This window comes from Callospermophilus lateralis, chromosome 8 (genome assembly GCF_048772815.1).
Source record: "Callospermophilus lateralis isolate mCalLat2 chromosome 8, mCalLat2.hap1, whole genome shotgun sequence".
Classification (NCBI taxonomy): domain Eukaryota; kingdom Metazoa; phylum Chordata; class Mammalia; order Rodentia; family Sciuridae; genus Callospermophilus; species Callospermophilus lateralis.
Genome location: NC_135312.1, coordinates 52,572,855 through 52,597,812, shown reverse-complemented (window position 1 = coordinate 52,597,812; position 24,958 = coordinate 52,572,855). Strand labels below are relative to the sequence as shown.

At 33.5% G+C, this 24,958-nt stretch overlaps 1 protein-coding gene across 3 annotated transcripts in view; it reads right to left on the bottom strand.

Moving 5' to 3' along the window:
- Nucleotides 1-24,742, bottom strand: part of LOC143405846 (UDP-glucuronosyltransferase 2B17-like) — a 30,022-nt gene extending 5,280 nt beyond the window's left edge. The window contains exons 1-5 of one of the 3 annotated variants that reach the window (XM_076864195.1): nt 24,019-24,742; nt 22,579-22,727; nt 3,620-3,751; nt 1,676-1,763; nt 170-389 (exon numbers count right to left, since the gene is read on the bottom strand). In XM_076864195.1, the coding sequence (XP_076720310.1) occupies nt 170-389; nt 1,676-1,763; nt 3,620-3,751; nt 22,579-22,727; nt 24,019-24,742 (1,313 nt within the window). The remainder of the gene's footprint in view (nt 1-169; nt 390-1,675; nt 1,764-3,619; nt 3,752-22,578; nt 22,728-24,018) is intronic. The other 2 variants (XM_076864196.1, XM_076864197.1) reach the window with 2 other exon arrangements.
- Nucleotides 24,743-24,958: the final 216 nt, after the last annotated feature.

The window sequence follows — 24,958 nt, the reverse complement described above, 5'->3', positions numbered from 1 at the left end:
GTGAAGTTGTCTACAAATCTGAAATGGTACTGATTAAATTGGTTGGAAATAAATGAGATTTAACATGGATTAAATCTTTTAAATTCTTTCAAAATGGGATGAAACTTATACTCATTGATGAGAAGACAATCTTTATATGAATCCTACCAAATGTCAAAGCTGTACTTACAAAGGATCATTAATGACCATCCTCAAGGCCTTGAGAAGATCTGCACTTGTCAGTGTTCTGTATTCCAACCTAATAGCTGCTCCCTTGGCCTTCACATGAGCAATGTTATCAGGTTGATCCCCAAACAAAGGAATGCCCACCATAGGGATCCCATGGTAGATTGCCTCATAGATGCCATTGGTTCCACCATGAGTTATAAAAGCTTTTGTTTTTGGATGACCTAGGATTGAGTCAATGTCAGAAAAATTATTAATTAAAAATCTTAGAAATGAAATGAGAAATGTGTATTATAAGACATTAGAGGGAGCAGTGTATTTTAGATAACAGATTATTGTAATCATGAATTATTAACCTGCACTGAATTATTTTTTTCATATCTCAGAGGAACAAGCACCTATGTCTACTGGAGTTCTAAGTGAAAACTACAGGAAAGAGGGAGTATATGACTTGAGACTTGATAACTGAACACAAGATTGATAGGTGGTTAAAAAAAATAGAACATTTTTTTGAGTAAAGGAATCAACATGTACTAATGAAAAATATAGTCATGAAGGACATGTTAGCACATTTTCTCATTAAAAAACAACAACAACAACAACAAAAACTGAAGTCACTAAGTTTGCTATGTAGCATGTCCAAAGCAGCAGGAAGTAGAATGATGATGGTACTGAAATCAGAGAAAAGAGAGACCACACTTCATTATGAAATGTGTCATTACTTCATAATGAAAATTTTGCTTTCATTTCTATAGAGAATAAAAGAATAACTGTTAAAAAAAACTAAAACAACAACAACAACAAAAACAACCTGGTGGTTATATTCAAGTGGTATTTGAAATATTTCTGCAAGAATGGAAAGAATGAATGAAAATTGTAAAATAAGGGGCTGGGGTTGTGACTCAGTGGTAGAGTGCTGACCTTGTATATGTAAACCACTGGGTTCAATCCTCAGCATAAAAAAATAAATAAAGTTATGTGTCCATCTACAACTAAAAAAATATTTTAAAAACAGATATAAAACAAGACAGAGAGACAATCCAGAAAATGACTGAAAAATTCTTGCAAAGGTAATTGCATCATAAATAAAGATAACTTGGATTCTGTATATAATGACTGTGTATAATAAAACTGCATCTTTTTTACTTTGCTTTTCCAAATTATCCCTGGGTCTGGAAAATAATTTTAAAAAAAAGTTGAGGGGCTGGGGATGTGGCTTAAGTGATAATGCACTTGCCTGGCATGTGCGGGGCACTAGGTTCGATCCTCAGCACCACATAAAAATAAAATAAAGATGTTGTGTCCACCGAAAACTGAAAAATAAATATTAAAAATTTCTCTCTCTCTCTCTCTCTCTCTCTCTCTCTCTCTCTCTCTCTATTTAAAAAAATGTTGAACATTTTGTTTGTTTTTTTTTACAGTAACAAGTATTCAATAAATGTTTTCTGTTGAACTGTGAGCATCCATATTGACTATACTCATGTTTTCAGGAGTTATCTCAGAGTCTTACCAAGAAGGTCATTCTGGGGGATCCATTCGTATATCTGAGTGTTGGGTCCTAATTTATCTGGCTTCTTGCCATTAAATCTCCAAATGACCTGTTTGGTAAAGAAAATACCTTATTCTATGATTTAAGATTAGAGTATGTTTGAATTCTAAATATTTAAGAGATCATCTGGTTCAATATTTTACACATAACAAAATGAATACAAACAATTTTAAACAATGAGAATTCCTGAAATCTAAATTTAAATTCCATATTTTTTGTTTAATGTATTTTACCCTAGCTTTCGTTTTTCAAAATTAATATCATCATGTTTATTTCTTTTGAGTGACATAGATTGTATATTATATATATTCATTAGTTCTTTAAGGTACTTATTTCAGTTTGGCATTTTTTCTTTTTAATACACAAAAGCAAAATGATACAGTCAGCTATCTGTGAGAAATAAATGAATTCTACTAGGAATTACAGCTAAATTGTTTTAAATGGCATTTTACTAAACACTAACTACAAGAATCATTTCACTGGCATGTGTGAACTGTCACCAACACTTTATCAATTTAACCTACACTTTTATTAATATTGGTGTATTTGGAAATTCTTTTAAGTTTTAAAGAAAGAGCTTATTAGCAACTTGTAAATAATTACATGGATTTTGAAATAAAGTGAAAAATTTTGATGTTGCTAGATTTTTAAAAACTGTGTGTTATTTAATGATGCACTACAAAGTCTTGTTGGTAGACTCATATAGATTCAAGATATTTTTATGCCTAGAACCAAAACAAGGAGCTGACTTTGGAACTTGAAAGCAGACTTCATGAACTGGAGTATAATTTCTACGTGCTTAACTTCTATATGCAATGTGAATAGCAAAGTAACTTTAGTTCTGCAGAAAAGAAAAACACTTGAGTGATTAGGAGAAGACCATATCAGATAGAAAACTACAAACTATATGGCAAACACACAAAGACCACAAGAGTATTCTGTATGTAGAAAATGTGGTATTAAAGCATTTCATGGAGCTGATCTCCTGAATTCCAGTCCTTGCTAGGCTTGCTTCTGCTTGACTCTTCCTGATAATGTCTTCTTTCTCCTTTGAATGTGTTAATCTGATATTTTAGAAGCAATGTCCTTTGGGGCACATTTCATAAGGGTCCACTTTGAGGGAAGGACTAATCTCTATACTTTCTTTAATGTTTTTCTTCTTCAGAAATTATCAGGATCTTGTCCGTTAGTGCAACCTGTTTTTTTTTTTTTTTCTTTTTCTACAAATAATGTGACTTAGTGTGAATATGGAGTCAAGGTTTCAGGCTTGTTCAATTCTGGTTAGCCTTTCTCCTCAAAACTGAGTTCATTAAAGAAACTTATGCTTTTTTATGGGGGTATTTTGAACTCATAATTTCAGAAGTTCAGCACATGTTTGGCAGATTCCAATGTTCTGAGCCAGAGATGAGGTAGAATATGATTCCAAGAAGCTTCTTCTTAAATAAAGGTAAGCAAGGAACAAGGTATTGCATAGGATATCTAGAATCATGATAAAATTTAGCCTTTTTCAATACCTGCTTAATATTAATATTGGTGGTCCAGTTATGAGTTAACTTTTTATAGCTTTCTGATAACATTTGCTATGTATATGGTGCCCTCAGGAATCCTGCAAGGAAAAGGAAGAAGTGGCAGGGAAGAATGTGGTATCTGTGTATATGGTGTGATACCCTTACAATGAAAATTTCATAATCAACTTTTAAAATATATTCTTTATGATCATAATGTTAATGTTAGCATGAATTAAACACTTTCTACTGTTTAAAATTACCACACATATTTTAGTTTAAAACATGGTTTCTGAGATGAATTATATGTATCATGATAGGTTATGTTTCACAAAGGATGCTTCATTAATCAAACAGACTTTTACATACTTGTTTCACTAAGAGGGCACCTTTTTCTTACCTTTTGTGGAATCTGTGCAAGGGCAAATGCAATTATATTAGCTTTCTCTTCTGGCATGTTAGAAACCATCGACCCCAGAGAAAATACCACGATACCATTTTCTCCAGAACTCTGTACAAATTCTTCCATTTCCTGTGAATAAAACATTTGCTCCATCAAAAAAGTTCAACAGGGAGGGGATTCAAGAGGGCAGATTAGAAGAAGGCTGTATTCCTAAATCCTTCAAGGATCAAAATACAAACAGGGAGAATACTGCTTCTTAGTGAGATGGGTGAAAGGAGGATTTCACTAAAATTCAAGATTGTATAATCAGAGTATCTCAGAGACTCAGAAGTTTGTATTCATTAATCAAAGAAGACTATATTGGAACCAAAGTGTTTGTGGAAGTGGCTGTAGTAGTAGTAATGGTGCTTGCTCTCGGTAGAAAGAAAAACACAGAGAGAAATACAGTGGACATATTTGATTTAAAAAAACCTGAGGTCAGAAAAGCAGCCTGAACTTAGCTGATCCAGAGGCTGCACTGTGCACTGATAATTGAAAAATTATGTTTCTTTACTCGTTGGGGAGAGATGAGGTGCAGTGATCTTGAAGTGGCCATACTTCAGTTGCTGCTAGAACTGGGAGATCAGAGCAAACACTGCTGCAATGCCTACTGTGTGGCCTAGTGTGTACCTAGCTAAATGGGAGTAAAACAGGCACAGAGAAGATTTTACTCCAGCAAAATCAAGTCACAAATGCAAAATGGGAGCACAACTTGCTTTTCTTTTGAGACTGGTGGTTCATATGACCAGGTGAAGTGGGTAGAGAATCTGAAAATGCAGGTGTGGAAACACTCAGGGACTAAGCCCAGGAAAGCTGTGCTGGGGGGCCTCAGAATGTGTGGAGGATCACCTCGCCTTCTGTCAAGGGCTAATTTGAAAATTAAGTCAGGCTGAGTGCATTTTGCTCAGACATATCATCCTGTGCAGATTTGGTCCCCCTTTCTGTATGAGCCCACTCACACAGAGCTGAAATCTCTACCCTCACCCCTTGCACACTGACTACAATGTATTTCAACTCTGGAACTAATGCAAGTTTGCTTCCTGATTATGTATAAAAAGGTGCCGATTCTGTGAACTTGGTGCTTTCCACTTTATGAATTGTGTCCTATGATTGTACTTACCTCTCCCAATCCAATTCTTTGTGGTTTTTCTGTTTATAAGCTGTCCCCTCTCCACCAGTGTTCAGTGTCTTGGGATGTAGGACTATCTGCTTTCTTCTCTCTTGGCCCTGACCAGAATAAATCCTTTGTCTTTTCTTCAAAGACACAAAGGGTTTCATTTCGGATTTTGAAATAGCACCTGAACATGGCCAAATGAATAGAATTCTTGGGAGGCTACTGAGATTCAGACTTCTTACAGAGATCAGCAACTGCCAGGCCCTAGGTGTGTGTCCATCTACTCTTTTCAAAACAGACACCCAACAAAGGTGATTAGACCTAAGCCACGTTCATCAGAATTCCCCTCATAGAACACTGAAGCAACCAATCCCGTGTGCATAGATCTGTCTGTGCAGGCAAAGCTCCAACTGATAGTTCTTCCCATTTTATCCTATGTCATAACGGTAAGAAGGGAAGCTGAGACTTATTTAAAACAGCTTCAGTCTTAGGCCACTCCAATTGGTAGCTCAGAGAGAAACACAAGGAGAAAGGGGATAACAAAACCCATTCTTTGCTCTGGCTCTCCATACATAGCTTAAGAAGAAATGAAAGAAAGACAGTTGGGCCTAGTTGGTGATCATCCATTTTGCTGACTGTTTTGACCACTTCAGTGGAAATGATTCTTTCATTTATCATTAAGAATATTTTACTTTTTCTTATTCTCTCTCTCTCTCTCTCTCTCTCTGTGTGTGTGTGTGTGTGTGTGTGTGTTCTTTCAATGCTCTTTGGTTCATGGACATATATTTATATACATTTTTTTCTTAGTATTTTTTAAATGTAGTTATTTTTCCTTGCCTTGTCTTTTGAGGGTCAGGATTTTTTGATCTGTATATATTTGTTTCATTCGTATTGTTTTTATTTGTTTGTTTCTCTTTCTCTCTTTTCTTCTCCTGCTGATAGCCAAAATCTATTTTCTCTTTCTCTCTTCCTTTACTTTTTTCCTCCTATTTTCTCCTCCATCCTCATAACTGTCATCTGTGACATTTCTACAGCATTCTCTCTATTCACTTTTGAAAATTGAAAACCCTTTTTCTTCCTTCCTATCACACTCCATTTCCTCTTAATTAACTGCATTTTTACCAACTTTCAGAACGAACTGGTTTATATATCTCCTGCTCCCACCATTAACACTCTTGAAATTATTACTTATGTGGATGACATCGTTGATACCTGTTTCTTGATTTAATGCCAGATCTAGTATGGTTATACACTTTGTTTTTGTTATTGGCAATTGCTGATCTCACCATTTCTTTTTTTTTAATTTTTTTAAGCAATTAATGTTATAGAAGCCATAATAGAATCCAAATATTTATTTTAATGCTGTATATTGCTTGTTTTGTTCCTATTCTTTGTTTCCCCCTATTCTGTGAGTAACTGGAAATCTATAGTGTTACTACAAGTTCACAGGGTAGAGAAGTCTTCAGCTAAAATAAATTAACCAAAATATAGTTCACCTTGTTCCACATACAAATTAATGGCACTCAGTCTCTTCTTATACTTTAATACAAAGATTAAAATACACACTATTGATAAGACCTTAATTAGAAACAGCTGGGGGTGGGCTCATATATTCTACCTATGGAAATCCATTGCCACAGCAAAAACAGAGAGAATTAATGCAAAGGCTGTGAATACCACACCTACAAGTGTTTCACAATCAAAATCATTATAGGACACTTTGGAAAGTAAAGACAATGCTCTATATAGAGTGGAAGAGATATTTCCCCCTAATAGATGTATAAAACCCAACACAGGTCTACAAGAAATATGTAAAAACAAGATAATATTAAACCACATAGAGTTCATAATTCACCAACAACTGACCCCAAAGATATTGTAATATATAAAATATCAGATGAAGAATTAAAAAACTCATTATAAAAATGACAAATGAATTCCTAGAGAACATAGAAAAACAATTGAGTAAACTAAGGAAGTTACTACAGAATATAAATAAAAAAATTAAATGAGATAAAAATATTGAAAGAGAAACAAACATGAATCATGGAAATGAAAGACAAAATAAATCAAAGAAAATGTCCAGTTGAAAATCTGTATTAAACAGTAGACAATACTGAGAACAGAATCTCAGATATAAAAGAAAAAGTGGTCATCCTTGAACATTCAGACAGTTTTAAAGTAAAGAAAATAAGTAACCATGATCAGAATATACAAGAATGTTAGGAAAACATTAAGAGATTAAATGTAAGAACCATTGAAATTGAGGAGGGTTGTGAGAGGCAGGCTAAAAGATATTGATAGCCTGTAAGGGAAATAATAATAAATAATTTTCCAAACCTTGAGAATGAGACAGATATCCAGATACAGAGGGATATATCCAGATATGGACCCAAAATACACAGGATCAAAAAAGAACCTTTCTAGAGCACATTATAATTAAAATGCCTAACATACAGAACAAAAATAGAATTTTAAAATCCTTAAGAGAAAATTGTCAGGTCACGTTTAGAGGCAAGACAATCAGAATCACTTCTCATATCTTAGCACAAACTCTAAAAACCAAGAGATCTTGGAACAATAAGTTTAAAGTCCTAAAAGAAAATAACTGTCAACCAAGACTACTATATATAACAAAGCTATTCTTAAAAATCAAATTGAAATATAAACTTTCCTAGATAAAAAAGATAAAAAGTAAAAGAATTCAAAACAACTAAACCAGCAATACAGAACGTATTCAATAAAATGATTCTTATGGAAGAAATAAAAAACAAACCCCAGAGTTAAAAAATAAACAAATCTGATTTGAAAAGTAACTAAGCAAATGAGAACAGGACCAAATTAAACATAAATAAATCAAAATGACACAAATTAATAAATATCCCTTTGTTATTAAATTGAATATAAATGGTCTCAATTCTCCAATTTAAACATACAGTCTGTCAGAATGGATTATAATAAAAGATACAATGATATGTTGTTTGTAAAATATGCACCTTACAGATAAAAGCAGACACAGGCTGAAGCAAAAGGATAAAAATGATACATAATGCAAAAAGAAACACAAAATAATCAGGATTAACTAATCTCATATCTGACAAAGAAGACTTCAAATCAAAATTAATCAGAAGCAATGAATATGGTCACTTCCTATTGGTAAAGGAAATAATTTAACAAGGAGATATAGCAATTATAAATATTTAAGTCACAAACATGGGTCTAATTACATAAAGGAGACACTACTCAAGTTGAAGCCTCTGATAGACATAAATACTGGGTGATTTTCAATACAGTTTGTTTATCAAGGTCATTCAAAAGTAAAATCAGTGAAGACTCTTTACTGAAAAATATTATGAGTCAAATGGACTTGAAGATATCTATAGAATGTTTTATTCAACATCATATTAATACACTTTCTTCTTAGCATCTCATGGAACCATCTCTAAAACAGGCCATATTTAAGATGACAAAGCAACTCTCCTCAAATGCAGAACAATTGATATAATTTATTATATCCTATCAGAACATAATGAATGAAATGGAAAATCAACATGACAAAACCATACTAAAACTATGTAAAAATATGGAGATTAAAACTACTGTCTTGAATGAAACAAACAACCAAAACAATTAGATTATAGAAGAAATCAAGAGAGAAATTTAAATATTCTTAGACTCAAATGAGAATAGTAATAAAACATATCAGAACCTCTGGATTAGTATGAAGGGAGTTTAAAGAGGAAAGTTATAGCTGAGTGCCTGTATAAAAAAAAATCATAAATGATTCCACATAAAAAAGGTATTCATTTCAAGGTTCTTGAAAAAGAAGAACAAAGCAGTTCCAAAACCAATAGAAGAGCAATTAGGAAAGAGAAATAAATATGAGAGAGAAAAGTGGGAAAGAAATAAGTGAATTAATAAATATACTTTGTAATTATATTGAATAGTTATATGAAATAACTATAATTATATTGAATAATTTGTAATTGATATAATTCTATACATAGAATATCCAAAGGACTTCACCAAAAGACTGATAGAGCTAATAAACAAATCTGACAAAAATAGCTGATTACAAATCTACATACAAAAATCAATAGCTTTCCTATAATCCAACAATGAATCTTCAGAGAAAAAAGTCAGGAGAATAATTCCATTTACAATATCCTCAAAACAAAACAAACACACTAAAAAACCCTGGGAATAAATCTAACAAAAGAGTTGAAAGACATCTACAAATAAAGAAGACACACAAGAATATGTAAAGGCCTCCCATGTTCATGGATACGTAGAATTGATGTTGTTAAAATTGTCAACTATTCAAAGCTATATACAGATTCAATGAAAATGCCAATGATGTCCTTCACAGATTTAGAATAAACACTGCTAAAATTCACTTGGAAAACTCAAATCCCAGAATAGTGAATGCAAATCTAAATTCAAAAAGCAATCCTGGAGGCCTCAGAACATCTGTCTTCAAATTATACTACAGAGCATGGAGCCATCATATCACCCAGGCATACCACTTTTATACTAACAAAAACTGCTTGTTACTGACATAAAACCAGACACATTGATTTGTAGTACAGAATAGAAGACAGAGAAAATCCCATACATGTACAGTCATCTGATCCTTGACAATGGTGCGAAAAACATACATTGGAGTAAAGATTGCCTTTTTAATAAATGATGATGGGAAAACTGCAAAACTGCAGAAGAATTAATGTAGTCCCTTATCTCTCATCCTGCACAAAAAGCAACTTAAAATTAATCAAAGACCTAGAAATACAATTAGAGTAAATACAATACAACTCCTAGAAGACAACATAGGGTCAACTTTCCAGCATATAGGCACATACAATGATTTTCTCAAAAAAGACCCCTAAAGGTCAGAAAACAATGCCAAGAGTTAATAAGTGGGAAGGCATCAAATTAAATAGTTTCTGCACACCAAAGGAAACAATAATATTTGTGAAGAGATTACTTATGGAATAAAAGAAAATATTTGCTATCTACCATCTTACAAAGGATTAATATCTAGAATATATAAAGAATTAAATAAACTTTACACTAAAAAATCAAACAACCCAATTAATAAGTGGGAAAATAAATTAAACAGATGCTTTGCAGAAGATTAAATATAAATAGTCAACAAAAATATGATAAAATGTTTAATATCATTAGCAATTAGAAAAATCAAAACTATACTGAAATTTCATCATATACTAGTCAAAATAGTTGTCATCAAGGATAAAAAGAATAATAAATGCTGGAGAGGTTATGGAGAAAAAGGAGTAGTTTTTCACAGTTGGAGAAGGTATTGTAAATTACTACAAACACTATGGAAATCAGTATGGAGAGATTCATCAAAAGAGTAAGCATGGAACCATTATATCATCCAGGTATACCACTTCTCAGTATTTATCCTAAAGAATTAAAGTCATCTTATTACAGTGATACATGCATACCCATTTTCTAACAGTGTAATTCATAATGGCCAAACTATGGAACTAGTCTAGGTGTCTGCCAATGGATGACTGAATAAAGAAAATGTGGTATATATACACAATGGAGTTTTATTTAGCAAAAAGAACTAAACTCCTAAGTTCAAAGTTGTATGATTTCTCTCATATGTGAAAGGCTAGAGAGGAAAAAAGAAAAGAAAGATGGGATGGATCTCATGAAAATCAAAGGGAGATCTTTTGAGAAAGGGACCAATGGGAGGGAGGTGGGGTAAAATGGGAATTTCTGGGAAGTTATGTTGGCCAAATTGTATTGCTATATTGTGTAAACATATGAATATGTAACATAAAATCCCATAATTAAGTACAATTATAATGCACCAACAAAAGTGTTGGAAAAAAAAGACAAACAGAAAACACTAGAAATGATTAATATGTAAATAAGAAGAGAAAAATCATGTATTATTAGAAATTTGGTGTCAATGGCCATTCTTAATTTGACCCAAACACTCATTTTCTTTGGAAAGAGATGTGCATTATGACCTAAAAGTTTTACTAGGCTTACTTTATAATATGTCTCCCTGTGTGTGCTTATGTCTGTGTGTCAGGAAGAATGACCTAGAGCCATTAAACAGTAATTTGAAAGGTGATGTTCGAAATTATTATATGTTGATTCTTAATTCATAACTTCACTCATTATTAAGGTCAATTTTTTGGTTAGACACTATAGCTAGAACTTTACTTGTCTTCAATTCTCATTGTAACATTTCTAGTAAATAACTTAGGTTTATTTTAGGCAGGTTATCTGGATAATTTTTTAATTTGAAATTATTAGTACTTATTTCTCTCCTAGTGAGCACTGAACAAAAATTACTTATAACTAGGATTGTTTTACATGTTTATATTTATTATGTCTATAATTCTTCATTTCTCACTTTATAATTTGTGAGAGTTTCCCAATGCTTTCCTCTGTAACATTCCATAAAAACTGAAGGTTAAAAATCACTGACATTCAGAAGATAAATAGTGTGGTTTGGAGTTTTTTCTACATAATCCTAAGAATCCTAACAGTTCTCTACTTGTTTATTTCAGAACTATATTGATCCACAATCAGCATTTTCACTGCATTAGAATGATGCATATATCTGAGTGATCATATATTTGGGTTGTTTATGAGTATCAAGTTTTGCCCTGAAATTTGTTAATTATATTGAAGTTTCACAAGAATGAAGTGTGTATAAGTAGTTGTGAAGAACCCTTATCACCACCTCATATGACCAATGGGAATTGTTGCACCCTGGTGGGTGTTCCTCTGGAACTTTTATTGAACTGGCCAAGTTGTTGAGTAACTCACTCACATTATGAAAAATTTGTAGGAAATATGTTTGTCTAGAATGTTTAAGAAGTAGAGTTTTAGTGTTTCCTACTCCATAACAAGTTATGCAATTAATTTCTTTATATATAGGAATACTGTCCCATCAAAAGTTTTTTGAATATCTTGTTCAAAACATAATCATAAACATTTTTCATTCCATTTTAAATATATTATTTTCATGATTCTCTCAGTAAAAGAATGGCCAAATTCTTCCAAACTAAAAAGCACATGTTCTATTCCTAATCCTGTTTTGCAACAACTCTTCCTGAAAAAGGAAAAAATAAAAAAAAATTTTCCAAAGCACTGATATAGATAAATTGATAAAATGAGTTTTAATGTAGCAGTCACTGCACTACACCTTGGACCTTGTGACTATCCAGTTATTTTGTGATTGCAATAAGATAGAGCAACATGTTAAGCAATATATTCAATATATTTTCTCACAGCTTAAATGTTCTTCATTTGTGTGCTGTACAAAAATTTTCTACTACTATTTTATAAATATACCCTATAAAAATTAATCCCTGAAATAGACAAATGACTGTCATTCTGCAACATTATTTTTGAAGGAAAAATGTTTATCATATAAAAATTCAGAAAAACATGAAAATATATGTAAAAAGATTCTACTAGATGATCTTTGGTTCATGCACAGATTTCCTTGGTTTAAAATTTGAAACTTTCATTGTGGTCTCTCTCTCTTTTTAATTTTTTTTTTTTTTTTTTTTTTTTTTGCGATGCTAGAGATTGAACCCAGAGCTTTTTGCATCATTGTGGTCTTTTTTTTTTTTCTGTTCATGTAACTACATGAACAGATACATATACATATAAAATATAAGTGAAAAATTGAAATTTTTTTGGTATTTTTTTCTTCTCACAAAATAGTGATATTATTATATTCAATAGTTTGCCTTTTGGTTTCCAGCTAAACTTATGTTGTGAATTAATGTAGTTAAGCATTTATTTGCACAGTAATTGTGGCAGGTGTGGTGGTGCATGCGTATAATCTCAGCAGCTCAGGAGGCTGAGGCAGGAGGATCACAAGTTCAAAGCCAGCCTCAGCAATGGCAAGGCACTAAGTAACTCCACAAGACCCTGTCTCTCAATAAAATACAAAATAGTTGGGGATGTGGTTCAATGGTTGAGTGCCCCTGAGTTCACTCCTTGGTACCAAAAAGAAGAAATAAAAATAAAATGCAATAAAAAAACAAAATAATTGTAATGATGTGGTATATAGTGGAATAAGTTTTAAAATCTTTCCTTAATGTGTGACATTCAACTTTTTTCCAATATGTATTCTATAAGTAACTGTGATGAATACACATTACATTCATTTGACTTTTTCTGTTTGAATAATTTCCATTGATATACTATGAGGCACATGACTATTTGCATTTTTAAGAGTATTGATATATTTGGCTTTTTGTCATTTGACAAAAGTGTTATGCCTGCTTAAACAATACAGAAATTGTCTGAGAATCTAATCATTACTGGAAAAGCAAGTCATTTGAGGGACCATTGTTTTATATAATAAAGAAGACAGTGTTTCTGATATTGACCTGTGTTCAAATCTTTTTTATGTAATTAATAAAACCTGCTACTATTACTACTTATCAAAATCACATTGCTATCTCTTTTCTCATTGCCCTCTGCTTCCTTCTGCTCTCTTTCTCTTGTTATTGACACAGTCACTCACTCTTATTCTGAATGGGGGAATCTTTCATGATCACAGGTTAATTCATTAACACTTACAGTAACCCTGCCTCAGTGTTTAGTCACTAACTTTGATTTTCTGTTTGAACTGTGTGGAACTTACTATAAGCAACAATGTAATTCTATTGAAAATAAGGCTTGAGTAAGGTCTCAATATATTGATGCCTTTAAGAATGTAGGGAGGGGGCTGGAATTGTGACTCAGCTGTAGAGTGCTTGCCTAGTACGTGGAAGGCCCTGGGTCCGATCCTCAGCACCACATAAAAATAAATAAATAAATAAATAAATAAAGATATTATGTCCAGTTACAACCCAAAATATATTAAAAAAAAAGAATGTAGGGAAAAAGCCACTCTTGATAGATCACATAACAGTATGACAAGTGATGTTTGCTTTCTAAGCTTGGTATTTATTTAAAGTATTTTAGACTATTACTTCCTATGAGTTTTTATCCTATTTGTGGACAGAACTTTTTTTTTTTTTTAATTTGGTAATTGTAAACTAAAAGGCTGTACTCAGAAATAAATGACAAGAAAACTTAGGTCATCGTTATATGTGCGGTACGTATTTTCTGTGCTTATTCTATTGGGAAGGTATAATGTTAAGACCCAAGTTTCCCAAGGGAGTTTTCCTGAGGTGTCCCTAAGATTGGCATCTGGCAGAAAGCTCTCTTAAGCTAAACATCCCTATCATGTTCTAGGATACAATAGTCTGAGTTCTCAGGGGAGTAATTGTTCAAATGCTGGAGTAAAGACAAGTAAGGGCTAGTCATTTATATCACTGAGAAAAGCAATTTCTTTTAAGCTAGATGGTTGTGAAGATCTTGAACCCTTAAAATACAATTTTAGTAATTCCACTTGCTCATATGATTGCCAAAACTCATTAATTTGCCTTTAAGCCAATTGACAGAATATCTGTTCTCTAGGGCTTTGGTTGAGAATTATATGTTGACCTTTCAGAAAATGAGTTTCTGGAGAGGGCATCCAAGATGGCAGGCCAGAGGGAGGCAGGATTCTGTGTTGCTCCATGACCTGGGGACTCAAGTAGTTGGAGTACTGCTTCTCTGCATGAGATAGAACCCCTCCACATACAATTGCTCACATGCAGAAATAACAGCTGCTGTGCTCACTCAGGGATCCAGGCCTCAGCATCAGAGCAGAAACTCTGACTACTCACCCACGCAGGACTTCCAAGTGCCAGAACAGGGCGACTGGTATTAGCACCCGTGCAGAACTCTGGGCCACCCACTCACGCAGAATTCCAGGATGCCATTCCCAGCAGGACACCAGCTGCTACCTACACTCAGGAACTCTGGCAGCCACTCCCATGTGGACCCTCATCTACCAATGCACGGCTCCCCAGTCGGCTCCATCTTGGGACTCTGCAGCCACTGCCTTAGCCCCTCACATGAGGCAGCCTTCCTGGACCTGAGGACATTACACAGGTTCTGAAGACAGTTGACAGTCACAACACTGCAAGCCACAGAGCTCATCTCTGAACACATTGCCCAACACCATTGCCTGGCTCCTGATACCTAACGCAACACCCCATTGCTGAAGGAAACCACCTCTATCTTGGGTCAACTTCATCACTATCTTTGGTTAGGAAAACTCTCAGTTCAGAACATGGGCTAGCCAAGTACCCATAGTTTCTAATACCAACACCACCCTATCCTGGCAGCCACTAACCTGGCACAGTGAATGCCCAGTACAAAATAACTCTCTGTGACAGGTCTGCATCCCACTGAGCACAACATACAAAGGTCACTGATTAGGAAGTAGTAAGGGAGAGGGTGTGTGAGATACAGTTTAGAGATTGATTTAGAGACCAGGAACTGTGAGGTCTACAGGTGAGATAAGGAGATAAGACCAGGTGCCCACATCACAGGTGTGCCCTAAAGGAGATCCTTGAAGTGCAGTTTCCCATCAGGGACAGGCAGGTACTATATGCAACTTCCAGGTGGCCTGTACCCAAGAACAGCTCTCCCACCCTGATAACCTTCACATCATTAGGGCAGAGATACTAGCTAACAACAGACAACCCCATTTATTGGATGAGAAGTGAAGAGGAAATATACTAATCTCCAACTAAAACAATTCCTATTTGTTATTATAAGATTTTTTCTTTTCTCCTTCTCTATCCTCCCACCCACACATCCCCAACATTTATGAAACCAAGTATTTTGTATGAATTAGGATACTGAGGACGAGGATGTCTGAATAGTAGATCACAGTTGTGTCATAAATCCTTTTTTCTCCTATTTTTATAATTTTTGCATTTTTTATTTTTCTTAATATTCATATGTGTTTGTTTTATGTACTCCTCTGTGTTCCCACTCACCCAAATTACCTCCTCTTTATTCTCCTGTTACTAACCTTTTTCTTTAGATCCCTCTGACACTTCCTATGATATATTAACTCTATATCCTCACCTCCTTTCTCCTCAGCATATCATCCTATACCTCACCCCTGGTTCTTTGTCTATAATCAGAAAATCCTTTTGCAAACCTGCTGTTTATATTGTAGATAATAATTGAATTCACCATTTCTGTATATTGTAACCAAACTGTAAACATCTTAATAGCAACTATTTGGTGTAAGGTTGTATGTATATTGTATGTATTGGAATTTGTTAATATTGTTCTTCCTCTCAAAGAGGAGGTATTTGAATCCTGCAGAGGCACCATAAGCCTAAAGAATAAAATACTAATGCCTCAGATACGCAGTCTAGCAACATGAAAAAACAAGGGAAGAAAGTGCCCAAAACAAATCAGGATACTACATTATTAGAATCCATGACCAGCACAGCAGAAGAAATTACAGAGAAGGAGTCAGGATATACATAATGAAAATGTTCTGTAAAATGAAGAATAATATAAGGGAGGAAATACAGGCAGCAAAAGATCATTTAGATAAGGATCTGCATGAGCAAGTACAAGAAGCAAATGATTATTTCAATAGGGAGATAGAGGTTTTATACACACACACACACACACACACACACACACACACCACACAGTGAAGATGGTAAGAAATAATGAGCAGAACACTCAAGATATACAGGATAGCATAAAAAGACCAAAATTTAAGAGTTATTGGGATAGAGGAAAGCATAGAGTTCAAAATCAAAGGCATGAACAATCTATTCAATGAAATAATATCAGAAAATTTTTCAAACATGAAGAATGAATTGGAAAACCAAATACAAGGGGCTCACAGAATGCCAAATGTACAAAATCACAACAGATCCATACCAAGTCACATTATAACAAAAATGCCTAGCACAGAGAATAAGGAGAGAATTTTAAAAGCCACAAGATAAAGGAATCAGATTATTTAGAGGGGGAAAAGAATTAGGATATCTGCACAGCTTTCAACCTGGACCCTCAAAGGTAGAAGATCCTGGAACAGCATAAACCCAGCTCTGGGTGGGGGGGAAAGGATGCCAATCAAGAATCTTATATCCAAAAAAAAATTAAGCTTTAGATTCAAAACTTCCATGATAAACAAAAGTTAAAAAAATTTACAAGTAGAAAGTCTGCACTACAGAACAGCCTTGGCAAAATATTCCACTAAGAGAAAATAAAAATCAGCAGAGGAAGGTATTACACTAAAGGAAAAAAAGACTAATCAAAGGAGAAACCAAGTTAAATACTAAAACTAAAAAAAAAAAATGGCTGGAAATGCAAGTAATCTGAAATAATAACCATGAATGTTAATTGGTGACCTAAACTCACCAATCCAAAGACATAGACTGGCATATTGGATTTTTTTAAAAAGAGCCAACAATATACTGCCTCCAAGAGACTTATATTATAGGAAAAGACATACACAGACTGAAGGTAGAAGGCTGGAAAAAATCATACCCCTCACAGGGACTGTGGAAGCAAGCAGGGGATTTCATCCTTATATTAAATAAAATAGACTTCAAGCTAAAGTTAATCAAAAGGGACAAGGGAGGACATTTCAAGCTGCTCAACAGAACAATACACCAACAAGACATAACAATTATAAGTATATATGCCCCATACAACGAAGCATCCATGTTCATCAAACAAACTCTTCTCAAGTTCAAGAGTCAAATAGATCACAACACAATAATTCTGGGTGACTTTAACACACCTCTTTCACCACTGTATAGATCTTCCAAATAAAAGCTGAACAAAGGAACTATAGAACTCAATAATACAATCAATAACTTAGACTTAACTAACATATGTAGAATATTTCATCCTTCAACAAGTGTATACACTTTCTTCTCAGCAGCACATGGATCCTTTTCTAAAATAGACCATGTATTATGCCACAAAGTAACTCTTAGCAAATACAAAGAAGTAGAGATACTAACCTGAATTCTATGAGCTCATAATGGAATAAAAGCACAAATCAATGCTAAAATAAAAAATTAATAGCTACTCCAACACTTGGAGACTGAATAATATACTCCTGAATGAATAACAGGTTGCAAAAGATATTAAGAAGGAGATTAAAAATTCTTAGAGGCAGATGAGATAACAGATACAACATATCAAAATCTCTGGGACACTATGAACCCAGTACTAAGAGGAAAATTCATTGCATGGAGTTCATTCCTTAAAAGAAGAAAAAGTCAACAAATAAAGGACTTAACATTACATCCCAAAGCCCTAGAAAAAGAAGAGGAAATCAACACCAAAAGCAGTAGAAGTCAAAACATAATTAAAATCTGAGCTGAAATCAATGAAACTGAGACAAAAGAAATAATTGAAAAAAATCGACATAACAAAAAGTTGGTTCTTTGAAAAAATAAATAAAATTGGCAAATCCTTAGCCATAATAACAAAGAGAAGGAGAGAGAAAACTCAAATAACTAACATATGTGATAAAAATAAAATATCACAACAGATACTACAGAAAAACAGAAGATAATTAGAAATTATTTTGAAAACTTATATTTCAATAAAATAGAAAATATCAAAGGCATCGACAAATTACTTGAGTTCTGCGATTTGTCCAAATTAAATCAGAATGCTATATTCAATTTAAACAGATCAGTTTCAAGCAATGAAATAGAAGACACCATCAGAAGCCTATCAGCCAAGAAAACCCCAGGACCAGATGGATACATAACTAAGTTCTACAAAACCTTCAGAGAAGAAGTAATATCAATACTCTTCAAGTTATTTCATGAAATAGCAAAAAAGGAAAGCATTTCCAAACTCATTCTATGAGGCCAATATTATCCTGATTCCAAAACCAGGCAAAGACCCATCAAAGAAAGAAAATTTTAGACCAATATCTTAAATGAAAAGATGTGCAAAAATTCTCAATAAAATTCTGGCAAATCGAATTAAAAATTTAATCAAAAATATACTGCAAAATGATCAAGTGGGGTTCATTCTAGGGATGCAAGTTTGATTCAACATATGGAAATCAATAAATTAATTCATCAAATCAATATATTTTAATATAAGAACCATATGATCATCTCAATAGATTCAGAAAAAGCATTTAACAAACTACAGCACCCCTTTATGTTCAAAACATTAGAAAAACTGGGAATAACAGGAACATATCTCAATGTTGTAAAAGCTATCTATGCTAAGCCCAAAGTCAATATCATTCTAAATGGAGAAAAATTTAAATCATTTTCTCTAAAAACTGGAACAAGACAGGGATGCCCTCTTTCACCACTTCTGTTTAACATAGTTCTTGAAACATTGGCCAGAGCAATTAGACAGATAAAAGAAATTAAAGGGATAGAGATAAGAAAATAACTCAAATTAGCACTATTTGCCAACAATATGATTCTATACTTAGAAGTCCCAAAAAATTTCACCAGAAAACTTCTAGAACTAGTAAATTAAATCAGCAAAGTAGCAGTATATAAAATCAACACCCATAAATTAAATGCATTTCTGTATATCAGTGACAAATCTTCCAAAAGGGAAACAAGGAAAAGTACCCCATTAACAATAGCTTAACATAAAATAAAATAAAATAAAATACTTGGGAATCAATTTAGTGAAAGACATGAAAGAACTCTACAACAAAAACTACAGTACACTAAAGAAAGAAATGAAAGAAGACCTTAGAAGCTGGAAAGATCTCCCTTGTTCTTGGATAGGCAGAATTAATATTGTTAAAATGACCATACTACCAAAGCACTACACTGATTTAACGCAATTTCAATCAAAATCCCAATAACATCTCTCATAGAAATAGAACAAGCTGTCATGAAATTCATCTGGAAAAATAAGAGACCTTGAATAGCTAAAGCAATCCTTAGCAAGTGGAGTGAAGCAGGTGGCATCATTATAACAGATCTTACACTAGACTACAGAGCAATAGTAACAAAAACAGCATGGTATTGGCACCAAAATAGACTTGTAGACCAATGGTATAGAATAGATAACACAGATTCAAACCCACAGAATTACAGTTACCTATATTAGACAAAGGTGCCAAAGACATACGTTGGAGGAACCATACGTCTTCAACAAGTGATGCTGGGAAAACTGGAGATTCATATGTAACAAAAATGTAATGAAACCCATATCCCTCACCAGGCACAAAATTCAACTCAAAGTGGATTAGGGGCGTAGGAATTAAACCTCAGACAGTGCACCTAATAGAAGAAAAATAGGCCAAATCTCCATAATGTTGGGTTAGGCCCGACTTCCTTAATAAGACTCCTATAGCACAAGAATTAAAATCAAGAATCAATAAATGCAGTGAATTCAAATGAAAAGGCTTCTTCTCAGCAAAAGAAGCAACTAGTGATGTAAACAGAGGGCCTACATTTTGGGAGCAAATTTTTACCACATGCACATCAGACAGAGCACTAATCTCTAGGATATATAAAGAACTCAAAAATCTAAACACACACACAAAAAATCAATAACTGGGCCAAGGAACAGAACACACACTTCTCAGAACATTATACACAATCAATCAACAAATATATGAAAAACTGTTTGACATCTCCAGCAATTAGAGAAATGCAAATCAAAACTACTCTAAGGTTTCATCTCATTCCAGTCAGAATGACAGATACTTAAACTACAAACAACAATAAGTGTTGGTGAGCATGTGGGGAAAAAGGCACACTCATACATTGCTGATGGAACTGCAGATTGGTTCAGCTAATATGGAAGGTAATATGGAGATTCCTTGGAAAACATGGAATGGAATCACCATTTAACCCTGCTATCCCACTCCTCTGTCTATAACCAAAGGACTTAAAAACAGCATACTGCAGGCACTCAGCCACATCAGTGTTTATGGTAGCACAATTCACAATAGCTAAAGTGTGGAACCAACCTAGATGTGCCTCAATAGATGAATGGATGAAAAAATGTGGCATATATACACAATGGAATATTACTCAGCAATAGAAGAGAATAAAATCATGGCATTTGCAGGTAAATGGATGGCATTGGAGAAGATAATAGTAAGTGAAAAAACAAATGCTGAATCTTTTCTCTGATATAAGGGGGCTGATTCATAATGGACATTGTGGAGGGCATGAGAGGAATAGATCAACTGTAGATAGGGCAAAGATGTGGAGGGCAAGGGCTTGTGTAGAAAGACAGTAGAACAAGATGGCCATCATTATTCTAAGTACAAGTATGAAGACATGAGGGGCTGGGGATATAGCTCAGTTGGTAGAGTGCTTGCTTTACATGCACAAAGTCCTGGTTTCAATCCACATCACCACAAAAATAAATAAATAATTAATTAATTAATTTTAAAAATTATATATATATATATATATATATATATAAAGACATGAACAGTGTGACCCTACTTTGTGTACAACCAGATATATGAAAAATTGTGCTCTATCTGTGTAATATGTATTATAATGCATTCTGCTTATATAACAAATTAGAATAATAAAAGTAGTTTATATTGTGAGTAATTATATCCACTGTGCTTGTCACATGTTAGCTAATTGGTATTATTAGTAATAGAGTTACCATACGAGAATACGAGATCTGGACTGGATACATTTACAAGAGAAAATCTGTGGTAGTTTGTTTCAGCCATATTGTGAGTTTCTATCTCTCAATTTGAATATAATCCAAACTCATATACACAGCAGTGTTCAGGGTATGCTAGAATGAATTAAATGTAGAAACACCCAAATATTACTATTTTTAAGTATTAATCCTACCTTTTTGGTATAATTAGGGTCTTTAAAAGTAGATAACAAAGTTCAGTTATTCAGAAGGAAAAATTGTTTCATAGAAACACAAAAGGAATAATTACAATAGGGAATATTGCTATGGATCCTATGTTTGTACCAAGGACATTGTGTATCATTAGTATTATCTACTTTTTCCATGTAACACAATATGAAATCGAACTATTAACAGATAAGTAAGCATCATCATATGTAAGAACAACCTCATCCATGTTTACATCATTTGTTATCTGCAGTCTTGCAACAACTTCCTGAGTGGTTCCTCTGCATTGTCTTTCCCTCTAAAATCCAATGTGGTGACTGCATTTTGAGATTTTTCAAAAAAAGAAACTTTATTCACATTTCTCTTATGCTTAACTCTTTTCATTGGCTACCCAATGTACATCACAGATATTTTAAACTCCTACTAATTATCTGGCTTTCACTTACCTCTCTAGCATCATCTGCACTTTGCTGAGCCTTCTCCTGCTAAACTATTCTTGAAGTTCTTGGGAGTTTTCCTTACTATTGTATGTGCTTTTCCTTTTGTGTCTCCCTCTGTCCCTCAACACCTTTTCCTATTCTGTGGATTCTTTAGAATTCACCTTAGTTATTAAGGATTTTAGGATTTTTTTTATTATCTCCACTGGAGGTTTCATTAGTATTATACAAATTTATTACTTGTTACAGTCTCAGTACCCAGATGGAATATAAGGTCTGGTGATGCATAAACTGTGTCAACTTCATATGTCTCTATATCCAGCACTTATCTCTGGTATATGACAGTCACTTAATAAATATTCTTTGTATTTATTAGAATAAATGATTGATTCTTTGTTATGTATTACATAATGAAGGCCTTAATTTTCCTGATTATTCTCAAAGGATACCCGATATCCTACTTTCTTCTGTAATAATAATGAAACGCCATTACATGTGATGGCATAGAAATGCCTGGGTCTATAATTGGCAGAACTCTTTATCTTGCTTTTCATATCTCTGAGTTAAACACTCTGAATTAAGAATGCAGAGTCATTTCTACCAAAAATGTTAATCAAACAGAACAAAACAAACAGGAGAAGATTTACCTTAGGGAGGGGTTTGGCAGGTTTACAGTGGAGTCCTCCAACAAAGTCAAAATTTGGTAAGAATGGACGAGGAAATTCTAAATCCCAATAGGTTCGAATGAGCCAAAAATCAGCTTTTCCCATCGTCTCATATATTGTAGTGGGTCTCCCTGAATGGAGAAAAGAAAAAAGAAAACAAAAGAAGAAAAGATAATGAGAGACGTGTGTCTTGAATGTTTCATATAATTTTCATAAAATGAACTGGATTAGTGTAGGCAAGATGCTTAAAGTGCATGTGTGTACATGTGTGTGTGTTTGCATCCTTCAATTGATATGTTTTATAGTGTGTGTTTTGTACTATAATTGATATGTTTTAGATGTTAATATGTACATAAACTAATTGTGTGGGTACTTTCTAATGTTCCATCAGTATATATACAATCACAAATAATTACTAACATGAGCCAGCATAGAAGTAAATATGAAGTTCATTCTCTCTCTAAAACTGCAAAAGTAACCTAAATTTTTAAAATCTTTGTGAGCTCCATAACCAATTAGTGCTCCCATAACTGTTACAACATCTTTTCTAGGAGTACTCAGTCTAATTCTTACAATCGAGCAAACCATTCCCTTGATCCTTGATTGTACTGTAATGGTCAGTGAGTATGCCTGAATTCCTAGTGACCACTACTGCAATTGCCTCATATTAAGAGGTTAGTAATATTAACTTGGTAAAATTTATATATTTGAAAATAACAGCCAGAAAGTTTTACAAATCATTACAATAGAGATTTGTTCTCATGCTTACTTTAGTTCATATTGTCTTAAATGGTAAATATTATGCTTTAAAAATATAGACTAATAAGGTGTGGATCCACTCTGCATAAAAGTTTTAGACCTAAAGACATGATTTGTTTTTATTAAAGGAATGTGAAATATGAGATAGCTCAATTTATAGCTCTCTGTATCTGAGATAGGCACACTATTTACTTAACTGTGAAGGATTATTTAAGGTAATTCAGATAAATATTTTAATTTCTAAGGAGAAAACAAAGCTATTCAAAAATAAACAATTTCCTCCATTGTTCATACATATGGTTGTGCTAGTAATACATATGTATGTTATTAATTTCATGTCTATCATCATTAAAACATTTAGTGAAATTAATAATGACTGTCATTAAAGATGTAAAGAGTTGTTAAATGCAGAGAAATCTTCCATGAATCAATTTGCAAGTTATGGCTTCTTAGAGCATTCTGTACAAGTGATTGCCACTGGTTTCTAATTGGTCCTACAATGTAAAAGCCCTTTTTTTATTGGTGTCTTTGTTCGTCTTATATTTTCATCCCATCCTTTTATTTACAGAAAATAAAGTTCTTCTGATTTTATATTTATGAAAGCTCAGCTTCAAAGTCACAGGATAATTAGGATTTCAAGTAATAATTAAAGAATCAACTTACCTAGAGCTTCACTGTAAAACTGATTCCATTTCTTCACATCAAATGTCTGGAACCAAAAATCAAAATAAAGCATATACATTGTGTTTTTAACCCTCTCCATGAATGTCATTTGATCACTTAATTCTGACATAGTAATGGGCACATAGGAGGGAGGGACTATAAGTCCCCCACTGTACTTTTCATATGTGTAGCCAAATGTGCAGCGTAGAGTGTATACAAATGGTATTTTAAGTAGCTCAGCCAGCAGCTCACCACAGGGACCAACAGCATCTGCAAGAACGACATCAAATTTTGATTTGTGTAGTTTCATCATAAGTTTCTTGTTTAAAACTACATTTCTGCAGAGTTGTTCAATTGTATTAGAATATTCCTTGAAAATTTTTTGCACTAATGAATAAAATTCCCAAAAGTCATCTTTTGAAATATTATAAATCCATTCATGAGTCCATTTGGAGAAATGTTCTTCCAAATATTGTTCACTTGAAGGTGCAGGGTAAACCTCAAAATTAATAGCAGATGTTGTGTTGGGATTAATAAGAATGGAAGCTGTTGATGTCAGAACAGTCACCTCATGACCTCTCTGGAGAAGTTCATCCAGGATTGTCTTTATGTTGATCCAATGGCTGTATTCTGTGGGCCACACCAGCACTTTTCCACATCTTCCAGAACTAAAATAACACATGAGTTGTATCAGCAGAAGAACCGAGATCCATTTCACAGACATCTTGGTACAATGTAATGCTTCTTTTACATTAGCAGCTCTTCTTTTCTTCAATTTCTCAGACTTATATCTCAGGACAAAGCAATCCAAAGTTAAAGTGTAACTCCTGCACTTCAAAGTACAATCATAGTGTTAACAGGTTGATCAATAGGAGAACAAACACAAGGTAGAGTACCTAAAGGTTATAAAAACTTGTTTTATAACTCCTTTATTTTTCTA